Source organism: Pomacea canaliculata, linkage group LG14 (genome assembly GCF_003073045.1).
Source record: "Pomacea canaliculata isolate SZHN2017 linkage group LG14, ASM307304v1, whole genome shotgun sequence".
NCBI lineage: Eukaryota > Metazoa > Mollusca > Gastropoda > Architaenioglossa > Ampullariidae > Pomacea > Pomacea canaliculata.
The window spans coordinates 7400586-7420020 of record NC_037603.1 but is presented as its reverse complement, the minus strand read 5'-3'; the positions used below and the strand labels follow the sequence as shown (position 1 = coordinate 7420020).

General features: G+C 42.4%; 3 protein-coding genes across 7 annotated transcripts; all 3 read left to right on the top strand.

Annotated features, from left to right (window-relative positions):
• Window positions 1-1585: 1585 nt before the first annotated feature.
• On the top strand, window positions 1586-5840 carry LOC112555681 (GPI mannosyltransferase 4-like). Of its 3 annotated transcripts, none has more exons than XM_025224156.1 (3): window positions 1586-1649; window positions 3373-3490; window positions 3915-5840. In XM_025224156.1, exons 2-3 carry the CDS (start codon window positions 3379-3381, stop codon window positions 5510-5512), a joined length of 1710 nt encoding a protein of 569 aa, XP_025079941.1. In that variant the 5' UTR covers window positions 1586-1649; window positions 3373-3378; the 3' UTR covers window positions 5513-5840. The 3 variants fall into 3 exon arrangements, with proteins under 3 accessions (XP_025079941.1, XP_025079940.1, XP_025079939.1); XM_025224155.1 differs by lacking the exon at window positions 1586-1649 and adding an exon at window positions 1936-2443; XM_025224154.1 differs by lacking the exon at window positions 1586-1649 and adding an exon at window positions 2986-3139.
• Window positions 5841-7283: 1443 nt separating this feature from the next.
• LOC112555871 (ADP-ribosyl cyclase/cyclic ADP-ribose hydrolase-like) lies at window positions 7284-11798 on the top strand. The gene is made up of 9 exons (XM_025224432.1): window positions 7284-7534; window positions 8581-8780; window positions 9193-9319; window positions 9924-10011; window positions 10165-10316; window positions 10445-10518; window positions 10707-10799; window positions 11076-11162; window positions 11393-11798. Exons 2-9 carry the CDS (start codon window positions 8605-8607, stop codon window positions 11565-11567), a joined length of 972 nt encoding a protein of 323 aa, XP_025080217.1. The 5' UTR covers window positions 7284-7534; window positions 8581-8604; the 3' UTR covers window positions 11568-11798.
• A 733-nt stretch (window positions 11799-12531) lies between these two features.
• LOC112555726 (ADP-ribosyl cyclase/cyclic ADP-ribose hydrolase-like) lies at window positions 12532-19140 on the top strand. 3 transcript variants are annotated; one of them, XM_025224220.1, is made up of 10 exons: window positions 12532-12689; window positions 13371-13770; window positions 14832-15013; window positions 16011-16137; window positions 16428-16515; window positions 16736-16884; window positions 17241-17311; window positions 17589-17681; window positions 18080-18166; window positions 18328-19140. In XM_025224220.1, the coding sequence occupies exons 2-10, from the start codon at window positions 13717-13719 to the stop codon at window positions 18458-18460; spliced, it is 984 nt and encodes a 327-aa protein (XP_025080005.1). In that variant the 5' UTR covers window positions 12532-12689; window positions 13371-13716; the 3' UTR covers window positions 18461-19140. The 3 variants fall into 3 exon arrangements, with proteins under 3 accessions (XP_025080005.1, XP_025080003.1, XP_025080004.1); XM_025224218.1 differs by having other exon boundaries at window positions 13358-13770; XM_025224219.1 differs by having other exon boundaries at window positions 12532-12695.
• The last annotated feature ends 295 nt before the right edge of the window (window positions 19141-19435 follow it).

The window sequence follows — 19435 nt, the reverse complement described above, 5'->3', positions numbered from 1 at the left end:
CATCTGCACTAGTTAAACTACTGCTAGATCCATGTTCGCAGAAATCCATTTGTGTGTGTGTGCGCGAGCGCACGCGTTGGTATAAGCGTGCCACGAATCGCAAAAGTACGTACATCATTTTAAAAATACTTAACCATTCATCATATAAATTGTTATTTACATATTCAGTCAGTGGAGGCTCGAAGTCTGGATGGTGATCAATACACTTTATTGTAGAGCAGGTCGCACTTTAATTGCTATACTTAATTGCGAATTCGGTGATCGACAGAGCTGCCGAAAGCCATATAACTGAATGATGCCGGGGCAGACAAATTAACCTTTCCGGGCCCATTGCATTAATCATTAATTGTAGCTGTTTATTATTTTTCCAGAATATATAGCAGTATGCTAACAAGTTATAATTGGAATGGCAATATCTACATTTCGTTTAGTAACAATTCAGACAGCAAACGTTAGGAAAAGTGTACACAACTATATATAGGTCTACAACACGGCGCACGAGCTAATTTGTACATGTAATTAAGTGCATGACCATGGTCATTAAATGAGGTAAACTGACGTTAAAAGATCAAATTATTCGCACCCTTTCTATAGGAATATCGACCACATGCAGTGGACGGGAAAAACTCGACAGTTTAAAGAAATGAAGCTTAAAGACAATAAAAACACGGTTTATATATCCTTCACTCTATTGCATGTGTGATATGCAGTCATCACAGATTCGGGTACAGTTATTGGAGGTAGCAGCAACTCCAGTGGTGAAGTCTATTCTTTAAATAGCGTTCTTTAAGTTTAGCTTTATTTATTTTGTCCTCATATTGCTTTTTCTTTTCCATTTCGTTTGTAAGCAAAAGACAACGAACAACAATAATTTACTGACAAATGTAAAGCCGGACGTCTCCACAGCCACGGCCCGGGTACACCACCGGCCCTCCCTTTCCCCTTCTGGTGATCGATTTGTCTTTCGGGCCTGGCGCCTGGGACGATATAGGAACAGGTGGGACGATTTGACATATAGGCTGTGGTGCGATATATGTCTTGGGAATGACCAGCCCCCGCATGCGTGCATATGAGAGTACGTGTGTGTGAGAAATCGAGTGTCTATAGAGAGGGAGATGTACACGTGTCTTGTCTCACTTTCCGCAAGCATTAGGCGCCAGTCGAGCTCTGCTGACTCGATCGCTGTGCCAGGCAATGCATATGCAACTTATTGGATTGCGCCTCGTACGTATAGCAAGGGAAGCGTATATACGTATATATGCGAGCATGCAGGCGCCTAGCTCGATCCCCGCTCTAGCTGTCATTGCACAACAGGCAGACAGGCGCGGTGTGAGGATATATAAGGCTTAAAACTTAGTCTAGGTCACCGTGCAGGCTATGTTGAGTGGATACATCGTACTTTCAGAATATCTTACCTGCGCCATGCCTCGACGTGGTGGTTCACATACCACCTGTTCCACTGACGCCGTCCTGTACAAACTTCTTTTTCAATATATACATTTATGTATATATAGTTATATATATATAAAGCAGCTAGAATGAAACCTAATTTAAGTTCGTTAGATCGTCCTATATTCAATAAATTTGGGAGGAATACTGTATTTTTAAAAAAGCCATGGCCTTGTTTCGTCATAGGCTATGTTTTGTAGGTGTGTGTTTGCCTATATATATATTTATATTTCTCTTTTCCAAGTTAAATTGTTACCGTGGGCTTCAAATGGAACTATATATACATACATGTGCACCATTAGACAATGGTCAGGCAATTGATGAGGGGGACAAAGTTTAAGATTGGTTAAAATCGATTGGGCAGGGTAAGAATTGCGAAAGAATGAATTAAAAGACTGCGTTCAACCATGAACGTCTATGTGCGGCCGTCGTTTACTAGCTTCACGTACCTGGTGACCGTAATTGTCATGTGACAGTCACATGATCGGCTGAGCCAATGGCAATAGTTATCGGTTGTAGATGCCGCAACGCCTAGAAGTAATATCAACATTGTTGACGTCTGTCATATTATATTCTCCTTAGCTAAAAAGGAAAGTTTAATATTTGACTTAAAGAAAAGTAGCAACAGTTCATCAGAGAACATAATTATTACCATGATGCTACGAAACTAAACATTCACTGTTCAGCAGGTGCGAATGCTGTTGTCAAAGACGAGCAAACCTTTCCCATAGCAGTTCTGCATTTTTTCCCTCAGTTGATATCAAACATTACATTGTTGATTAAGCTATATTCTCATTATTTCATCCATTAAATGTTCTGGGTCAGTAGCTTGAATGAATATTCAGAAGTGACAAAAATATCGATAAAATTGAGACATGGCAGGTTTATTTAAACCATTGACTGTCACCGAGGAAGAGAAAAATAGAATAGAAACATGATGCACAGCTGAGATCTGTGCACATTCCTGTAAATATTCCTCTCACTGAAATAAGAGGTAAGCCTTTTCTAGTTACATATAAAAAATAATGAAGTTAATGTTACCATGCATGTAAAACATATACAAAAGGCAGCTGTGTAAACTAAGTATGCCACCATAACAGCAGCAGCAACATACAGGGGTAAAATATTTCAGTTAAAGGCAACCAAAATGTATACCACACATAGCAATCTTTCTTAAAGCTCTCTTGTGTCAAATATAAATTTCAAGGGATATTGAAGAATTATTGGCTTTTATCCTTAAAAATCTAATAGGATGCAGTTTTGTTTCTAATGACTAGGTAAATCTCAACTCAAGATATTATTTCCTGAATCTGGGGAAGCAGATAACCGAGCATTTAGAGCACTTTTATCCAAGCCTTTTGACACACTAGCAAACTTTTCCCCGTCAATCCTATATCAGGAATGGGTACTTGTCTTCAAAGAGGGTTGGGGAAGATAAAGCAGCAAAGTAGAGGAGATGGGCACCATCCTCATAAAAAGCTGGCCTTAAAAAAACTGCTGTCTCTAACACCTAACATCCCAATGACCTAAAGTTTTACCAGCTTAAGACACTGTTTTCCCAAAACTGGTTAGGGCAGTCTGGCAGCACAACAGTTTGCGCCTGTCACAAATACAGTGAGGGTTAGCTGCTCAGGGTGAAGATCTTGTCTTGGACATGCTGTTCTTTTTCTGCATATGGCCCTATTTACAGGTTTGGACACTTTGCCATGATACAGCCTTACTTGCTGGCTCAGCGTAAAACACTAATTCCCCCCCCCCCCACACCTAATTTCATCCTAATGAATGACAGCCTCATCAGTCTCTTTCCCCACATTCTACATTCTCACATCAATAAAAATAACAGTAGAAAACAAATACTTTTGAAAGATTTCAGTATGAGACATTTTTGGTCTTTGATAATGTGTTGTCAACTCTCATTTTCAGTTTAGCATGGCTATGAAGACAAAGGTGCTTTTACTGGTGATGGCAGCATCTCTTCTCTACCCTCAACCTGGTTACATCCACCCTGATGAGTTTTTTCAGTCTGCTGAGATAGTTGCAGGTAAGGGAAATTAAGCTTGCTGCTGAGGTAACTGTCCTGTCTTGTCAAGAGATTTCTATCGTTTGTCAAAGATTATTTGCATTAAAACTTAGTGTAACTTTTCATGGGTGCAAACTGTCTTCAGAGAACTCTCATGCTTAACTTAGCTTGATGACATTGACACAGGCCTGCAAGTTTTGGAATTATCAAGGAACCTCTATAAGTGATTAGGATGTAAAATGTTGGTATAGCAATACTGGTAGATTTTATGTTAGAAACAAAGCAATCTATAGAAAATTATAGCATTGTGTCGATTGATTGACGATTGAAGAAAAGGATAAGTGGGTATTCTGAATGTGTGTCCACACAAACACACAGTTTTATATATTTTTATTTTAGTCTTTATGTTTTCATTCTTTACATTTGTTGTTCTGTATTTTTGCAGGGAGTATTCTGAATGTGACTCACTACAGAACCTGGGAGTTTAATCCTGAAAAACCCATAAGGGACATCACTCTGCCATATTTGCTGCTGATGCCTGCATTTGGAGTTTTGCATCAATTAATGCCGATGCTAGATGAACTTGGTGTGGTAAAGTCATCACTGCTTGTTACACTTCCTCGGATTCTTTTCGCCTGTGCCAATGTGATAAACTTCATTCTTGTCAAGAAACTGTGTCTAGAAATCAACTATGACCACAAATTGGCTTTGTGGTTGTTCTCAACATCGTATGTTACATGGGTTTATCTGACGCGCTCATTCTCTAACACAACAGAGACTTTTCTTGTTTCATCAGTGTGTTTGATTTTGGTTGGGATGCATCAGAATTTAAATAAATGCCAAGATTCCAACAAGGGACAGAAGGAAGCTTTAAAGAGTCATACAAAACATTGTGCCTGTCTAGGTGTTCTGATATGCCTAGGTATTTTTAACAGACCAACATTCCTAGTCTTTCTTCTTGTTCCACTCATGTGGTTCACATGCAACAGTTTAAAAACATTCTGCAGATTCCATGTAGTCTGGATTGGGCTGATGTTTGCGTCAGGAGCAACATTTCTATTGACGTTCTTTGTTCTGTGCATGGTGAACTCTGCTTACTACAACCCAGACTTCTTCCATACAACTGCTGACCTAGCCACACAGTTGCTGTCCAGTCCAGTCAGTAGTCTCCCAGACATCATACTGTCATTTCTTCATAGTCTGAAAGTCCCTCCACACAACTTCATCATGTATAATGTAAATTCATCAAATCTTGCACAGCATGGTGTCCATCCTAGAGCCACTCATTTTCTTGTCAACTTACCTCTGCTTCTTGGTCCCTTAGCTTTTGACCTGTACTGGAATTTCACACACTTGTTGATCAGACGTGGAAAGGGGAGAGAAGGATGGATTATATTTGCTGTCATTGTGCCAGTGGCTTGTTTGTCATGTTTTACGCACCAAGAACCAAGATTTCTCCTGCCAGTCCTACCCTTTGCAGTTGCGAGTGCAGCAGGATCAAAGCTTGTTCAGATGAAATCTTGGCAGTGCATCACCTTGCTGTTTAATGTGTTGGCCTTTTTGTTCTTTGGATTTCTTCATCAGGCTGGCCTGATTCCTGCCCTGTCATCTCTTCAGCAGGAACTTACTTCAGAGTCAAAGACTTTAAAACACATGCCATCAGCCTATCACCTTGTCTTTTACTGCACGTACATGCCACCACGTTATATACTTTTGGCTAACAGCCAGACTATAGACTTAACAGTCCATGACTTGGGGGGGAGACCAGCAGAGGAGCTGGAGCTGAAAGTGAAACAGATAAACACATTTTGTGAAAATAGCCTTCAGCACTGTGATATAAAACTATTTTTCCCTGGGTCTGTAGAGAAAGACGTGAAACATTTAGTTAACTGGCAAAACATGAACAACTTTTGCCCTCACGTGTCCACAGAAAGATTGCCAAAGGTTGGGGAGTATCTAAATGGAAACATATCATTGGCTGAATTTATGTCACAATTATGTCTTAAGGTTTATTCATGGAGTTCCAGAGAGAAGGAATCTTAGCAGACAATTTATATACCTCTTTGTTTACCCCTTCCTTTGTTTTTGTAGTTTGCAGCTGCTAATGTCGTGATGATTATTATTGTATCACTGTCTCCCTCACCAACGGCCCGGCTCACGTTTTTCTATTTTGGGACACAAGGACTCCTCAGGAGGTTTGTGTATGTGTGAGATGGAATATAGGCGTACATGTGTGTTGAATGTCGTGTATGGGTATGTCTGCACATTATGTTTGCATGTATGTATGTACGTGAGTAGTGATTGAGAGCCAAAGAAAAAAATTGTCTTGTGCTATGCCATGTACAGACAATAAAGTTTGATTTGATGCGAAGTAAGTCAACATCATTTAAAGCTAGTGAGAGATCATTATGTTGGTGAGTGAACGTTGGAATGAATGTCCGTGTCTCTTTACTGTCGCGGAAAAGTAGGAAGAGACGGAGTTTGACGACCTGACCACCTGACAAGTATGCATAAACCTTCCGCTGCATGGATTCACGAAGCCTCATTAAGGTCATGCACGTGCACAGGAGGCTTGTAGATAAGACAATGTTGTGTGTGAAAGGAAATGATCAATACTGTAAAGTAACAAACAGTTTGTGTTTGAGATCAAGACTCTCCTTGCTCGTTTGCTTGCGTAACACTTTGCAGAATTTTAGGAAATGTCGATACGCTTGATTTCACAAAGTTCTCGCAGAATGATGTAACACCAGCACTACAAACTAAGATACACACTGCAGATGCTACTTTGTAAATTAAGATGAATAGTATGAAGATCGGCTTCTTATGATTCAGTATTTGTGACATGAGAAAGGAGAGAAAGCTATGTTTGGTGATATGAGTTATAAACAAACTCTTGTTATGGGCTTCGTAGTGCAACACGTTTGTAAAGCCGCTGTTTGCGAGATACAGGTACAAAACAAAGCTGCTTTTGATTCGTTCAGGGTTTTTTAAACAAATATTCCTTTGGTTGTTTAGTGATCAGTGTAGTCTGATCACTCAAATTCAATATAGAGCGCCATCAATGTATCAGTCTATATCACAGAAAACAAACATCGCTGTCACGACCCCGTGTAGTGTGTCTCTCCCTTTCGAACACACTTGGGGTCAGACAATTACGCGTTCTTTCACACAAATAAACAAAATGATTTGACTGTAAGAGTCTACCTATGTTTACTAAACAAAATAAAATAATGTAAATAATAATAAAAAGTCCTAACTACGATCTATTTCCTCAAGGTAGTAACACAGTGAATAACGCAACGGCTGGTCGTTGATGCGTTGAGATAACATAAACACAGACTGTAAAGTGTTCTTCAGCTCCTCTATATCTATACTATTCTTTAGATACACTGTCTCAGCAATGGCTCTTCCCTTCAAATCACACATCCACAAAATGCAATGAGTTTCTTATAAATCAGTTCAGCTCACTGTCTCGCCAATGGCTTTTGACTTCCAATCACACAATATCTTCTACTCACAATCAAACGTCCAATTTCATGTTCTCTCGCCCTTTGCTCTCTCTCCCCCAATATATCTTGCCCGCTAACTGCTCTTCCCTCTCTCGTCACTCCTTTTCTTTCTTTTTTTTTTTTTACATCATAGAGACACGCATTCCGAAAACTTCCATCATTTCGCGTCCTTACATCCTTGCACGTGCGCTTAGTCCTACAGCTCCGACTAGGTCTGTGACAATCGCTAGCAACATTGTAAACTGAAGACAGTTTGTAGTGTAGCGTGTCAAACACCGCTAGCAACATTGTAAAACTGTAGACAGGTTGTAGTGTGACACAAACACCGTTAGCAACATTGTAAGCTGTAGACAGGTTGTAGTGTGACCAGATATTAGTTCATTGTCACAAGCCTGCTTGTATGAATTGCGCATGGGTAGTGGTGGTCCCTTCCGCCAAGAGCAGCAACAGCTGAAGAGTACTTCATTTGGTCAGTATCGCTGGAGAGATATACAGTACTTACAAGCTGATAGCACTGTCGCCATTGTTACAAAAGACATTGTCTTCGCTGGCTGAGGTGAGCCTTGCGCACACACGCCTTAGTTTAAATTAACCTCACAAACACCTTAGTTTAAACCTCACTCTCACACGCCTTAGTTTAAACCTCACACACACCTTAGTTTAAACCTCACACACACCTTAGCTAAACACGCGGCATGTGTGGTGAGTAGCGCTGAACCCACCCTAGGAGTTGCTATCACTTCTGCACATTATTTCCGTTGTTATATATGTTTACATACATTCCTGCTTTGCTACCCATTCAAATCAACGCACCTTTAAACCGTCTTATCTTGTTTACTTTACTAATTGTGTCAGCTGACACAATTGATTTGTGATAGCAATTGTTGTTTTCACACAAAAAAATATAACCGTGTCGGATGCAGTCTTGTGGACTGCCGTGGGTAGCCATAGAATGCAGAGCAAGGGCCACAGTAACTATAGTCTCACAGGTTAACTTGATGCGAAGTTTCGTTGGAAAGATAGAAGGACTGAAAGGAATAGGAGCATTTATGACAGGAGATACAGGGCTATTAAAAGAAATGCGTGTAGCTGGCAAAAGATGGCCGCAAGATTAGACCACCACGCTGACCTATGGTGTCCCCGCAGTCAGATTCCGGTATCTTGTACCAATTACTGAACCAAATTTAACCTTAGAGAAGAAACTGCTCCCTGAAGCCGGATCACATTTTAGTTCGTTCATGGAGATAAGCCGCTGAATGTACTTGTAGTGGCTTCCGTTCGTGTTTAAAGCGAGAGACGATCAGCCACCGCACAGTCGCTTATGTACTTCCTGTGGTGGCAGCTTCTCTTACTATCCAGACAGTCAAAGGTCACGTCCTAGATCTCGCTGATGAGAACAACAGCAACAACAACAACAACAACAACAACAACAACAACAACAACAACAACAACAACAACAACAACAACAACAACAACAACATATACAGAAACAGATTTCCATCAAAGCTAAATTAAATATCTGTGTTTTAAAAAAAAACTCACAAAAGACTTCTTGACAAATCTCGGAAACACAAACACCATAATTTGGACAACTATCTGCAGTCATCAGCTGTGTCAGGGTCGACAATGCCGTCATCACGTGGTCTGCTGGTCATCACTTGTGTCTTGGCGCTGGACCTGATGACGTCAGCGTGTCCCAGCTCGGGCCCCACACCTGATTTACTGTCGCTGGTGACTGGCAGGTGTCTGCAGTTCTCCACCTTCCTCAATCCAGCAGCCATGTGTGACGTCACCACCAGACGGTTAGTTCATTCCTGTGTGTCGTGCGTTCACAGCTTGTTTACTTCGCCTCGTGTACCACTTGTTCGCTTTGAAATCTTTGTGCTTTTGATGCGACCAGTGGAGGAAGAACTGTTGATCATCTGCTTCTGTAATATAATAGCGTACGATCTTATCGCATTTGTGTTTCTGCATCCATCCTTGGTGTGCCCTGTAAATTTGATTTATCCGTTTTGCATAAAAGGTTTTCACAAATCTGTAGTGACAAAGGTCGAGTTGGGCTGCTGTTAAATTTTTCTCACCACCGTATGCCACAGGGTTTATTGGTTGTGTAAACATACTTGCGCGTTGGGCTATATGTTAGGTGTTTTATTTATAGATGTCAGTCTGGTGAGGTTCTTTGAGAGTTTGTTTATTTGATATTTATTGTTTTAGACAAAACTGCTCGGAAATGGCAGATCTGTTTATCTCGGCGTTCGCTTTTCAAGACGTTTGCAACATCAGCATCAGTCGCTACGACGAGTTTCTGGAGGCGACGAACCACTGGATTCCAGCAGACAAGGTAGACAACTTGTCAGCCCAGTGCATCTTATAAACTAACCGCAGTTCCTTCCCTTTCATCAGTCTTGCAAGAAGTTTTTTAAAAATTTCACTTGAAATTATATTAAGGGCACAAGTTTGTCTTTTATTAGTCGCTTATTAATCTTGAGTCAGGATATTTAATAAAAGTAGTAATATAAAAAAAATTTAATTATAAATATTTATTACAGCGTGTAAACTGAACTCAATTGAATACACAGCAAAAACTGTTAGAGCACAGGCTTCACCGTTTTGTAAAACGCAATAATGAAAAATAGCAATGTTTGAATGCTATGTACACACGGATGTGTTTATGGTATCGTGAAACAAATGTTTGGTGAGACAATAAGAGATGTTTAGTGAGACAACAAGAAGTTAAGGTAAAGAAGAATAGGAACACAGGATCTCTCTTGCTGACCCATAAATACACAGCTACAGAATTACAGATCCACAGAGCTACACGCATTTGTTGTTCGTCATGCTTTGCGTGGACTATGTGTAAATACTCAGTCTTGACATCGGGTATATTTACCCAACGGATCACCGCAAGCAGGGATATTGAGTGAAGTTTAATTTTTCTGTCATAGAGCGTGTTTTGGGAAGGTGTGTACGACTTTGTGCACCTGTACACCGAGATGGGAAAACGAGCTATCACGCTTGAGGACACACTGACAGGTGAAGTGACGGGTTGTCTGGTCTTCATGGATGTCACTTTGTTGTTTTTTTTTTCAACCTAAAAATGTAAACCGTGAAAATGAAAGACCTCAGACAATGTTTAAAAACAGTAACATAGTCTTAAGACCTTATCACCAGCTGCTCTATGTTCAGGGTACATGATCGACCGCCTGAGGTTTTGTGCGGATCCAGGTCAACCGAGTGGGATTGGTGGCCCGAGCACCCACCCGTGCCCTAGTTTTGAGGAGACAGATGGATGCCCGTGGAATGCTGAGTTCGCGTTTTGGACAGCGGCCTCTCAAAACGTCAGTAATCTACAGTAATCTACAGTGATGCACAGATGTGCTATATAACAATAACAATAATTTAAATAATTCAGTGCTATACTGAGTCTAATCATGCGTGTGAGAAGGTTCCACTTTGACTGTCACAGTTCGCATCCAAAGCTCGGGGCACTGTATCCATCATGCTGAACGCCAGTGCGGATGTTGCTTTCCCTCCAAACTCGTAAGCAAAGCCTGATTACTATGAGGGGTACGACTGCGTCTGTATGTTGATGTAAACATTAGTCTGCAGTTGACAGGTGGGAAAACGTTTCTAGAGAGGATATATATATATAGAAAGAGAGGAACGGAGGGAGGAATGGAAAGAAAGAGACAGACCAGGAATCGTTCACAGTTTGTACCTGTTTTCAGGTTTTTTGCTCAATGGGAACTTCCACATCTTAAGGCTGGTGAGGTCTCGGAGGCTAACATCCTCCTTGTTCACACTCCTGGCCACGCAGTCAAGTAAGTTCACTTTGAATGGGGTAGAATCCATGCGTGAGGACAGACAAAAGAGTAAATCAACTCACGGTTGTTCCCTATGACTAGACTACATCTTCAAACGTCTGAGACGTTTTTTAACCCACTGTAGAAGGTTTGAAGGTGATGCACTACTCACACTACTCATAACACTCGTGTGTGCATGCGTGGTGTGTGTGTGTGTGTGTTTGTGTGTATGTGTGTGTATGCTTGGTTTGTGTGTATGTGTGTGTGTGCATGCGTGGTGTGTGTGTGTTACAGAGAGACATGCCAAGGTCCCAGTATTACAGATCTGAAGAGAAGATTGGCCACTAAGAACATCAGTGCCACCTGCCGAGAAAACCCGAGGTGAACCTAAAATGTCCTGGCTGCGAAGCCAACGTCGGTAGTAGGAGAGAAAATGTCAAAGTACCATACAACTCGCGTGTTTTTTTAAATATGAAACGTGCCACCCAGTCAGGTGCAAGCTCTGTAGCGGCACAGACATGAATGGACGAGAAACAAATAACAGAAAACCAATCATCCCAGGTAACTAATTTTTTTTCAAGGAGGATAATTTTAATATCACTGTGTTTCAGAGACGTTCTTTGGCTCTTATGCTGGGAGGACCCTTCACACACAGAGTGCAGAGAGATCATCTCAGATGACACTAATGCAGCCAGTGTTGGAAAAAGTTGTCTTTCCGTACTCTCCACCCTTGTCATGCTCACGGGTATATTTCTAATTGTCCACATCAGCCAGACCACCCCCTGACATCAATCTGTCTTGGTTCTCATTGAATGACCGATTCTCAACCACCACCACCATGGCTTTCACAACTACCACCACCCCATTGTGATGGTGCTGCTGCTACAGCCGTCGTCTTGGTTACTTTGACCGAGTCCCTCCCTACTCCACTGACTATTCATGCAAAACGATTGACATGTGTTGTGTCACATTTGGTATCGCGAGGATATGTGTGGAAATTAAAGACCTTCAGAAAAAGTTGCTCGTCTTCTCTTAATGTGTGGTCCTGTCAAGTACGATTGTCTACCATTGTTTCAGTTCCGAAGAAAGCCTAAGCATTAGACAAGTGGCCTTAACATTGTTGTAATGAAATAATTGGAGATATTCATTAAAGCACGAAATGCTACTAACAAATGTCTAGACCCCTGAAGTTTTGACTTTCCGCAGCTTGTGCTTTGTCCACCTTCCATCACTTATAGACCTACAAACGGCTCCTTCCACGACGGAGGTGTTGAGAGGTGTTGGGGAGGACAGAACAATGTCTTTGCTGTCTGATCAGAAGTCTCGCTGGTCTCGTGCTGAGTGCAGGGACACTCCCAGACACCTGATGCATTCAGCACACCATACATCGAGTGGTCGACTGTGACTACGATCACTGGGATCCTTTTCCTTGACTTCAGATGGTCTCGACTGACTCCAGTGGTAAGTACATCGCTCCATTGGTCACCTCATCATCAACACTCAACAGGATGTCAATGTGTCTTTCAATCTCTTAACGAGTGTCCATGTCAGGTGGCACCCCCTAGCTCGGGATCATGACACTCATTTCCACACCACCGTCCTCTGCATCCTCTCTACACTCGAGCGCAGGATGAGGGTCAGGGAACTGTCCCATTCATGAGTGGTCCGCCTTTCCGGTTCGAGGATTTCGCTCGCTTTTGCATCTCTGAAATATCCGGCTCTTGTTTCCGCACATAGCTACCACAGTGGTTCCCTCCTCACTGATTCATTTAGAGTGTCAGTTGGGGAAAAAGCTGTTAGGTGTCATCGTACAGTTACAAACAAAAAAAATAGCTGTCTTCACGTTCAACAATTTTCAGGGACATGGAGGTGTGCGGTACGCATGATTGAATCCGTCTTCAGGAGATGGTAAAGGTCAGCTTTGTGTTTTTGTAAACTTTAGGCATGAGCAGTTCACTTGAAGAAACATCACTACATATCACTGTATACTAACCACAATTTTTAGAGAAGCGTGCATCTATTTGTACTATTTATAGTTATTTCTGCGGAATCGAATGCTCACAACATTTATTTTCTGCGTGGAAATGAATTCACGCTTCATCTAGAAACTAGACACTGACATGAGCAACTTTCAGTACAAGTCTCACCAATCACCGTAGTTACTCGCAACAAATCGTTACTCTAGCAAGGCAAAAGTGAAAACAAAAAATCTAACCAACCAAACAAAAAACAAACCCCTTTATATAAACTCTTAAATACTTGACCGCATTTTTCTTACATATACAAAACTCTCGACCAAATATGTGAACAAATATAAGAATTAGAATAGATAATTATCTCCATACGACTTATGCCAAAGTGCTGCTGTGTCTTCGCAGAAGAGAAAAAAGTATTGAAGCTGCATGGTTTAGAAATTTTGAAAGTTAGGTTTAAAAATCATCCACATTTAGGAGTATGTTTGCTCTCTCTCTCTGTTGAGATTATTCTTTCTTTTCTCTGTCTCTTCCTTCTCTTTTTCTGTCTTTTCCATCATCTAGTCATATTCCGAGTGGGGAGCACCTGACAAATCATTCTAGGTCTTATTTTCAGGTTGGGTCTTATTTTCGGGGAACCACGCTACAGCTCCAGCTCAGCCCTTCCTGTGTGTCACATGGTCAGACAAATTTACAGAAATGCAGGACACAGTCACACGTCCCCGCTCTTGACTAAGGTGCGGCACTTCAGAGAGCCTATCGTGTGTGATGTCACCGCAGCAGACGTGTGATGTCACTGCATCGGACGACTGTTTGCAGACGAGCACGTGATCATGTAAGAAAACTTGAAACGCTAACCGGACACCTGTTCGTCGAGCTCCTGACAAGTTTTTACCCTCCGCCTGTGTATCCCCCCTAACCCCTCGTTCCACTGTAGAGGATCGTCGCGACATTTGACCCTAATGCGGAAGACTATCATCATCTTTCACCACACTCCACGTCAACTGTCTGCGCAGGTAAGTATACATGTGTGACCGTTCAGGGATCAACCTACATTCTATTCTTCTTACTCTAAGCCATATTTTCTTATATATTACTTTTTTATATTATTTGCACGTAATCGTGTCATCGTCCTTTTCACGTCACCGACTGGTAGTGCACCCGTCCTGGGTGGAAGAGTGGGTTTTGGTACCTTTAGAACCTGATTTCTCTGCTCACCTCTGCCAGGTACCTCAGCCACTTGCGAAATCCGTTACATGTTGCTGTGTTGTGGTCCCTCGCGTCTGACTGTAGAGTAAAGGTCACCCCCTAACCTTTTCAGGTCGTTGGGGAGGGGGTGAGGTGTCAGAGACCTCCCTCTTCTCGGGGCCATTATCCGACCCACAGCCTCTGTCAAGTGGAGCAACAGTTGTGACGCAGTCTTGGAGTGGTTAGTGTCTCGGAAAGCTAACTACGAGCAGACAACGAGGCCATCGCCACTAGGAGAGGCTTCCTCGTCACTAGGAAAGGTGAGCTTGTGTTGCAAATTAATTATGCACAAAAAGATGGCCGCGTGAGCAGGATGTATGTTATAATAAAACCACGCAGCTGTTCATGACAATACCACTGAGATATATTTACTTGTGAGGTGGTTTTCCACAAAGTGTATGCTGTCAATTTTCCAGCTGAGACGAAAGCTGGCTTCTGTTTCTATGTATTGTGTAAATGTCGACAATCGCAGATGCCTGGACATCCTTAAAGCACTAGTGGAGTGTAGTTTGGTTCTAATGTTTGCGTAAACAATCGTGACGTCACGGGTGTACGCAGATAAGTCTTATTAATATTTAGTTCCAGCTCTTCTATTGGCCGAGGCTTTCACAGCGTAAACTTCTCAACGTACATTGCTGACGTCATGTGGTCGGCATCTTTCTGTGTTTATTGTTATCCTGCGTTGGTTATTGAAATAATTTGAGGGTTATCTTTCATTTTCTTGGAGATTACACTAACGAGTTTTACTCTAAATGCGGCATCAATCACCATGAAATATTTTACGCTATTTTGTTTGTTTTTCCGGAACATCTGTCAGCCTTTTAGGCAGGGGCTGACAATGCCGTCACATGACCTGCTTGTCGCCGCCTGCATCTTGACTCTCGCCCTCGTGACGTCAGCATGTCCCAGCTCAGGCGCCACCGCAGATCTGCGGTCGATGTTGATTGGCAGATGCCTGGAGTTCTCCACCTTCGTCAACCCTGCAGCAGTGTGTGACGTCACGCCTAGCAGGTCAGTGCGCATGCGCCGTCACTGGCTGTGCACAATGGTGAGTGTACATCGTGACACAATGACAGAGCTTGCGAGGAGTGTGTGGCGTGTCATCATGACACAGTGAAGAATGAGAGGAAGAGTGGAGTTTCCACGAGTCAGGGCGCATCAAGAGGGAGCGAGCGTGTCGGAGGACGTGCTGGAGCCCAGCTATTCGTTCTCTTTGTAGCTGGTGTGGACCCTAATATTCATGTAGTATTATTATGCAATACTTTCTTTTTAATCCCTGTTGGAGGCCATAACCTTTATGTCGACTTTCAACAAAGACGGCAGAGCACAGCTGTCACATGCTGACATGTCTGGCCCTTTTCAGAGAAAAATCTCAGCATTTTCCATACGTTATTTTTGTGTCTCCTCACGTGGTTCCGCAATATTAAATTACTAGTTGGGTGCAATATTTTTCTGATAATTGGGTAAAGCTGCATTTAAGACATTTATGTACTATTTCCATCATTCCATTCTCGAGATACACACCGACAAACATCATCATGCTCAGAACATGCTCAGTGAAAGAGTGTAGAACATGTGCTCACCAGTCTTCTCGTCACCTCACCATGTTGACCTCTTGTTGTGCACGGAGATGTTTTGGAAGCGGGTATCTGGAGGAAAGAACAGGGACATTCACCCAGATTTGGGAAAACAGTATCATGCACTGATAATTGAATTATTAGAGGAATATTTTGCATCCCACTAGTTCTTTTACTGGTCACGTGACACTACCCGCGCATAGCTAGCTTTTCACTATCCACGTGTAGAGGGAGATCTTTGTGGGAACTTTTGTGTGGAGTAAATGCCAGTAGAGCATCCACACTACGGTTGTATACATGTACATAAACTGTATGATGTATTCACATTCACATACACTCTCTATCTATATATATGTTTAATTATGGCTACATTCTACACGGTGTATTTTATATATGTCAGTAGAATGATAGGTTGAAACATTGTCTTTCAGACCGAACTGCTCGGCAATGGCGGATCTCTTCATCTCGGCGTTCGCTTTTCAAGATGTTTGCAACATCAGTGTCAGTCGCTACGACAAGTTCCTGGAGGCGACAAGCTACCCGCTTCCCCCAGACAAGGTGAACGATTTGTGAGCAGCTAATAGAAGCCGCTTGTTCTTTCCCCTGTGACATACGGGCACTTTATATTTCATCAGCAAAAACTGTGGACATTTCATTTCCGGTCATTTTTAGAGATGCAAGTTTTTGTTTATTATATACTAGGATGCTTCAATATAGTAGTAGTAGCAATTATATCTTCAACTTATTACAAGACTTTACGTATGTAATACTTTCAACGTTACGTCGGGTGTACGTGCACCACGTTTCTCGACACGACACGTGACCCACAGCTCACTTTTCTGTCGTAGAGCCTGTTTTGGGGAGGTGTTAACGCCTTTGTGCACCAGTACAGTGAGGCAGGCGCACGAATGGTCACGCTGGAAGACACGTTGACAGGTGAGAATAGTTGCAGACTACATTGTAATGTCTGCCTCTACTTACATGTATACACGAGCAGGTTGGGATGCTCTCATTTATTAATTTGATGTTTTGTATGCTCTTCAGGGTATGTAGGTCTCATTTATAGCTACAGACAGCTCACGACGCTGACTTTGCACACAGTCTGTAAAAGAAAATTAATGTCCAGAGACCTCATCACCACCCTCCATATTTGCAGGGTACATGATCAACCTCTTGAGCTTCTGTTCTGCACCCGATGAGCCGGACGGGATCGCAGGACCCGACACAAAGTGCCCCGGCCTTAATGACAGCGCCACCTGCCCCTCCAGTGCCCTCATTAGTTTCTGGACCGCAGCGTCTCTAAACGTCAGTCATCGTCTTTAAGTAGCCCTGGGTGTGTGAAGCTTACCCGTAATAAGGCGTAGAATGTAATAATTGCATGGTGATCCTTCACAGAGTTCATTTCTTGTGTGATCATCTTACTGCGATCATTTACTGAGCATCATTTCATAATTAAATTTCATTTGATATATATTACATAGCTTCAGGTGGACTGACCACCATCTTGATATCAAATCTGAGGTTAACATCGATAAACAAAGTTCATTCCAAGCGGAGGCTACTCATCATCTTTAGAACTGTTTAGCTCTAAGCAATGACTACTTCACATGTCTGACTCATATCAAGCGTACGTTACACGTGTCTGTATTTGACTGCAACAGTTTGCATCCAGAGCCAGGGGCACGATCTCCATCATGCTCAACGCCAGCAGAGTCGCTTTCCGCCAAGACTCGTAAGCAAAGTGGGATTGTTGTGACGTAAGCATGTGGTAATTGTGACGTAAGCACGCGACAATTGTGACTTATTATTAATTGTGACGTAAGCATGTGGCCTTTGCGACGTATGTAGTAACTGTGACGCAAGCGTGTGACGTATGTGATATTGTGACGTAAGCATGTGGCAATTATGATGTAGACATCATTGGATGTGGCTCAAGAGAAAGGTGTGTGAGAGAGAGGGGAGGGAAGAGAGAGAGAGAGACAGAGACTGACATTTGCACCTGTTTACAGGATTCTCAGTCGCTACGAACTTCCAAACATCATGGCGAACAATGTCACGGAAGCCAATATTCTGCTTGTCCACGCTCCCGGCGACGAGATCACGTAAGTGAACATTTCATCAAACCTTGAACGCGACTCTGTGAACAAAAGAAGTCAAGACCTCCTGGTCTGGTCCACCGCGACAAGCTGCAGGACGAAGATGGCGGCTGATACGTGGGCAAACATCCACCGAATGACTTCCTCCACCTTCTGCCTCAAAACCCAGGGAAAAAATTGCTTAAACATTTTATGAGTTTCTTCTTTATCATTCAAATGAGGAGCATGAAGTGAGCAGCTCTCATATAGTCTACCACAGGCACTGATGGGCTACTCAGTAGTTTGGGTGCGTATGCGTGTGCGTGTGAGTGTGCGTGTGCGTGTGCGTGTGCGTTTCAAGTGCACATGCAAGCATATGTACAAACATTTGTGTATGTGTTTGCGTGCGTGCACGCGTGTTACAGAGAAACGTGTCAAGGGCCCAGCATCGCAAATCTGACGAGAAGATTGGCCGCTAAGAATATTACTGCTACCTGCCGAGAAAACCCGAGGTGAGCTCATGATGTCATCGCAGTGCAGCTAGGAGACTGTGACAAATACTGTGACTAGTAACATCCAAGTCCTCATCTTTGCCTCTTGTACAGATAAATACAAGCAAAACAAGAACTGTCAGCAAATCATGTAAAATGATTTTATAATTCACTTGTTTCAGAGAAATTCTGTGGCTCTTGTGTTCGGACAACCCCACGGTGAAGGAGTGTGACAACGCAGGTAGCGTGAGGACGACGTCTCCACTCCTTGTGTGTGTCATGACCATGGTTGTCGGTGTAGTTCAACTCTTTTAGTTCAGCGACTTGGCTGCTCCTCCCTCTACCATCACTGCCACTACCATCAATCCTACTACACCGCCGATACCACAACTACTACTCCCCTCATATCTGCTACCACCATCGTCACCACCCAACACCACTACGACTGTTTCGTCGCCATTTTGTGTAAAGAATGCTAATCACGCAACCAACATCACTTGATTGTTTATGGCCTCGTAATGTAAAACGTGTACCGAGGAAAATGTGATCCTTGATAACGCGTATCGATGAAAGGGTAAAGGAAACCTTTGTCTGTTGTCTATGAACATGTATTGTACTACCAATGGTCAGCTACACCAACTCTCCCGACTGTTACAATGTTCACACTAACTCTCGAATCACAATTGTTACTTACTTTTCCACACTTCAAATTAGTTGCTTACAGCTACCTATTACTCGTAAGTGTGAATGTTAATTTGTCATTCTCGCTAAGTTGTTTGAAAACGAGATTAGACAGAGAGGTCAAATTCTTGCAGCGGAAAATATTCTTTCTTGATGAGTGCAATATTTAATGACACTACTTCACCAACTATCAAGTATTTGTCCTCATTTGTTCTTTGTTTTATTTTTTTAGTCATGACTGATATAACTCAATGAAATTGTTTCGCTAAGGTATTTGTTAATATTGTTAGTATTCATTAAAACCTTATTGTTTACACGAGTCTGTTTGCTGTTAGTTGTTTGTTTGGGAGAGTCAGCAGGTATGACAGGGACATTAGTCCTCGCAGGCTGGAGAGAAAGATAAAGGAATACAAGTAATAAAGAGAAATGCAACCTCTTCATACTTCAATCCGACAGTAAACATCCCGAGACTCGGTCACAATTCTGGAACCGACACTCCTCACTTGCTTCCATCCTTTTCACTCCTTGGTCCTCCCTCTTCTGACAAGGATTACTCATTATCTCGACACGCGAGACTGAGCGAGAGAGTGCGAGCAAAAGGTGTTAAGG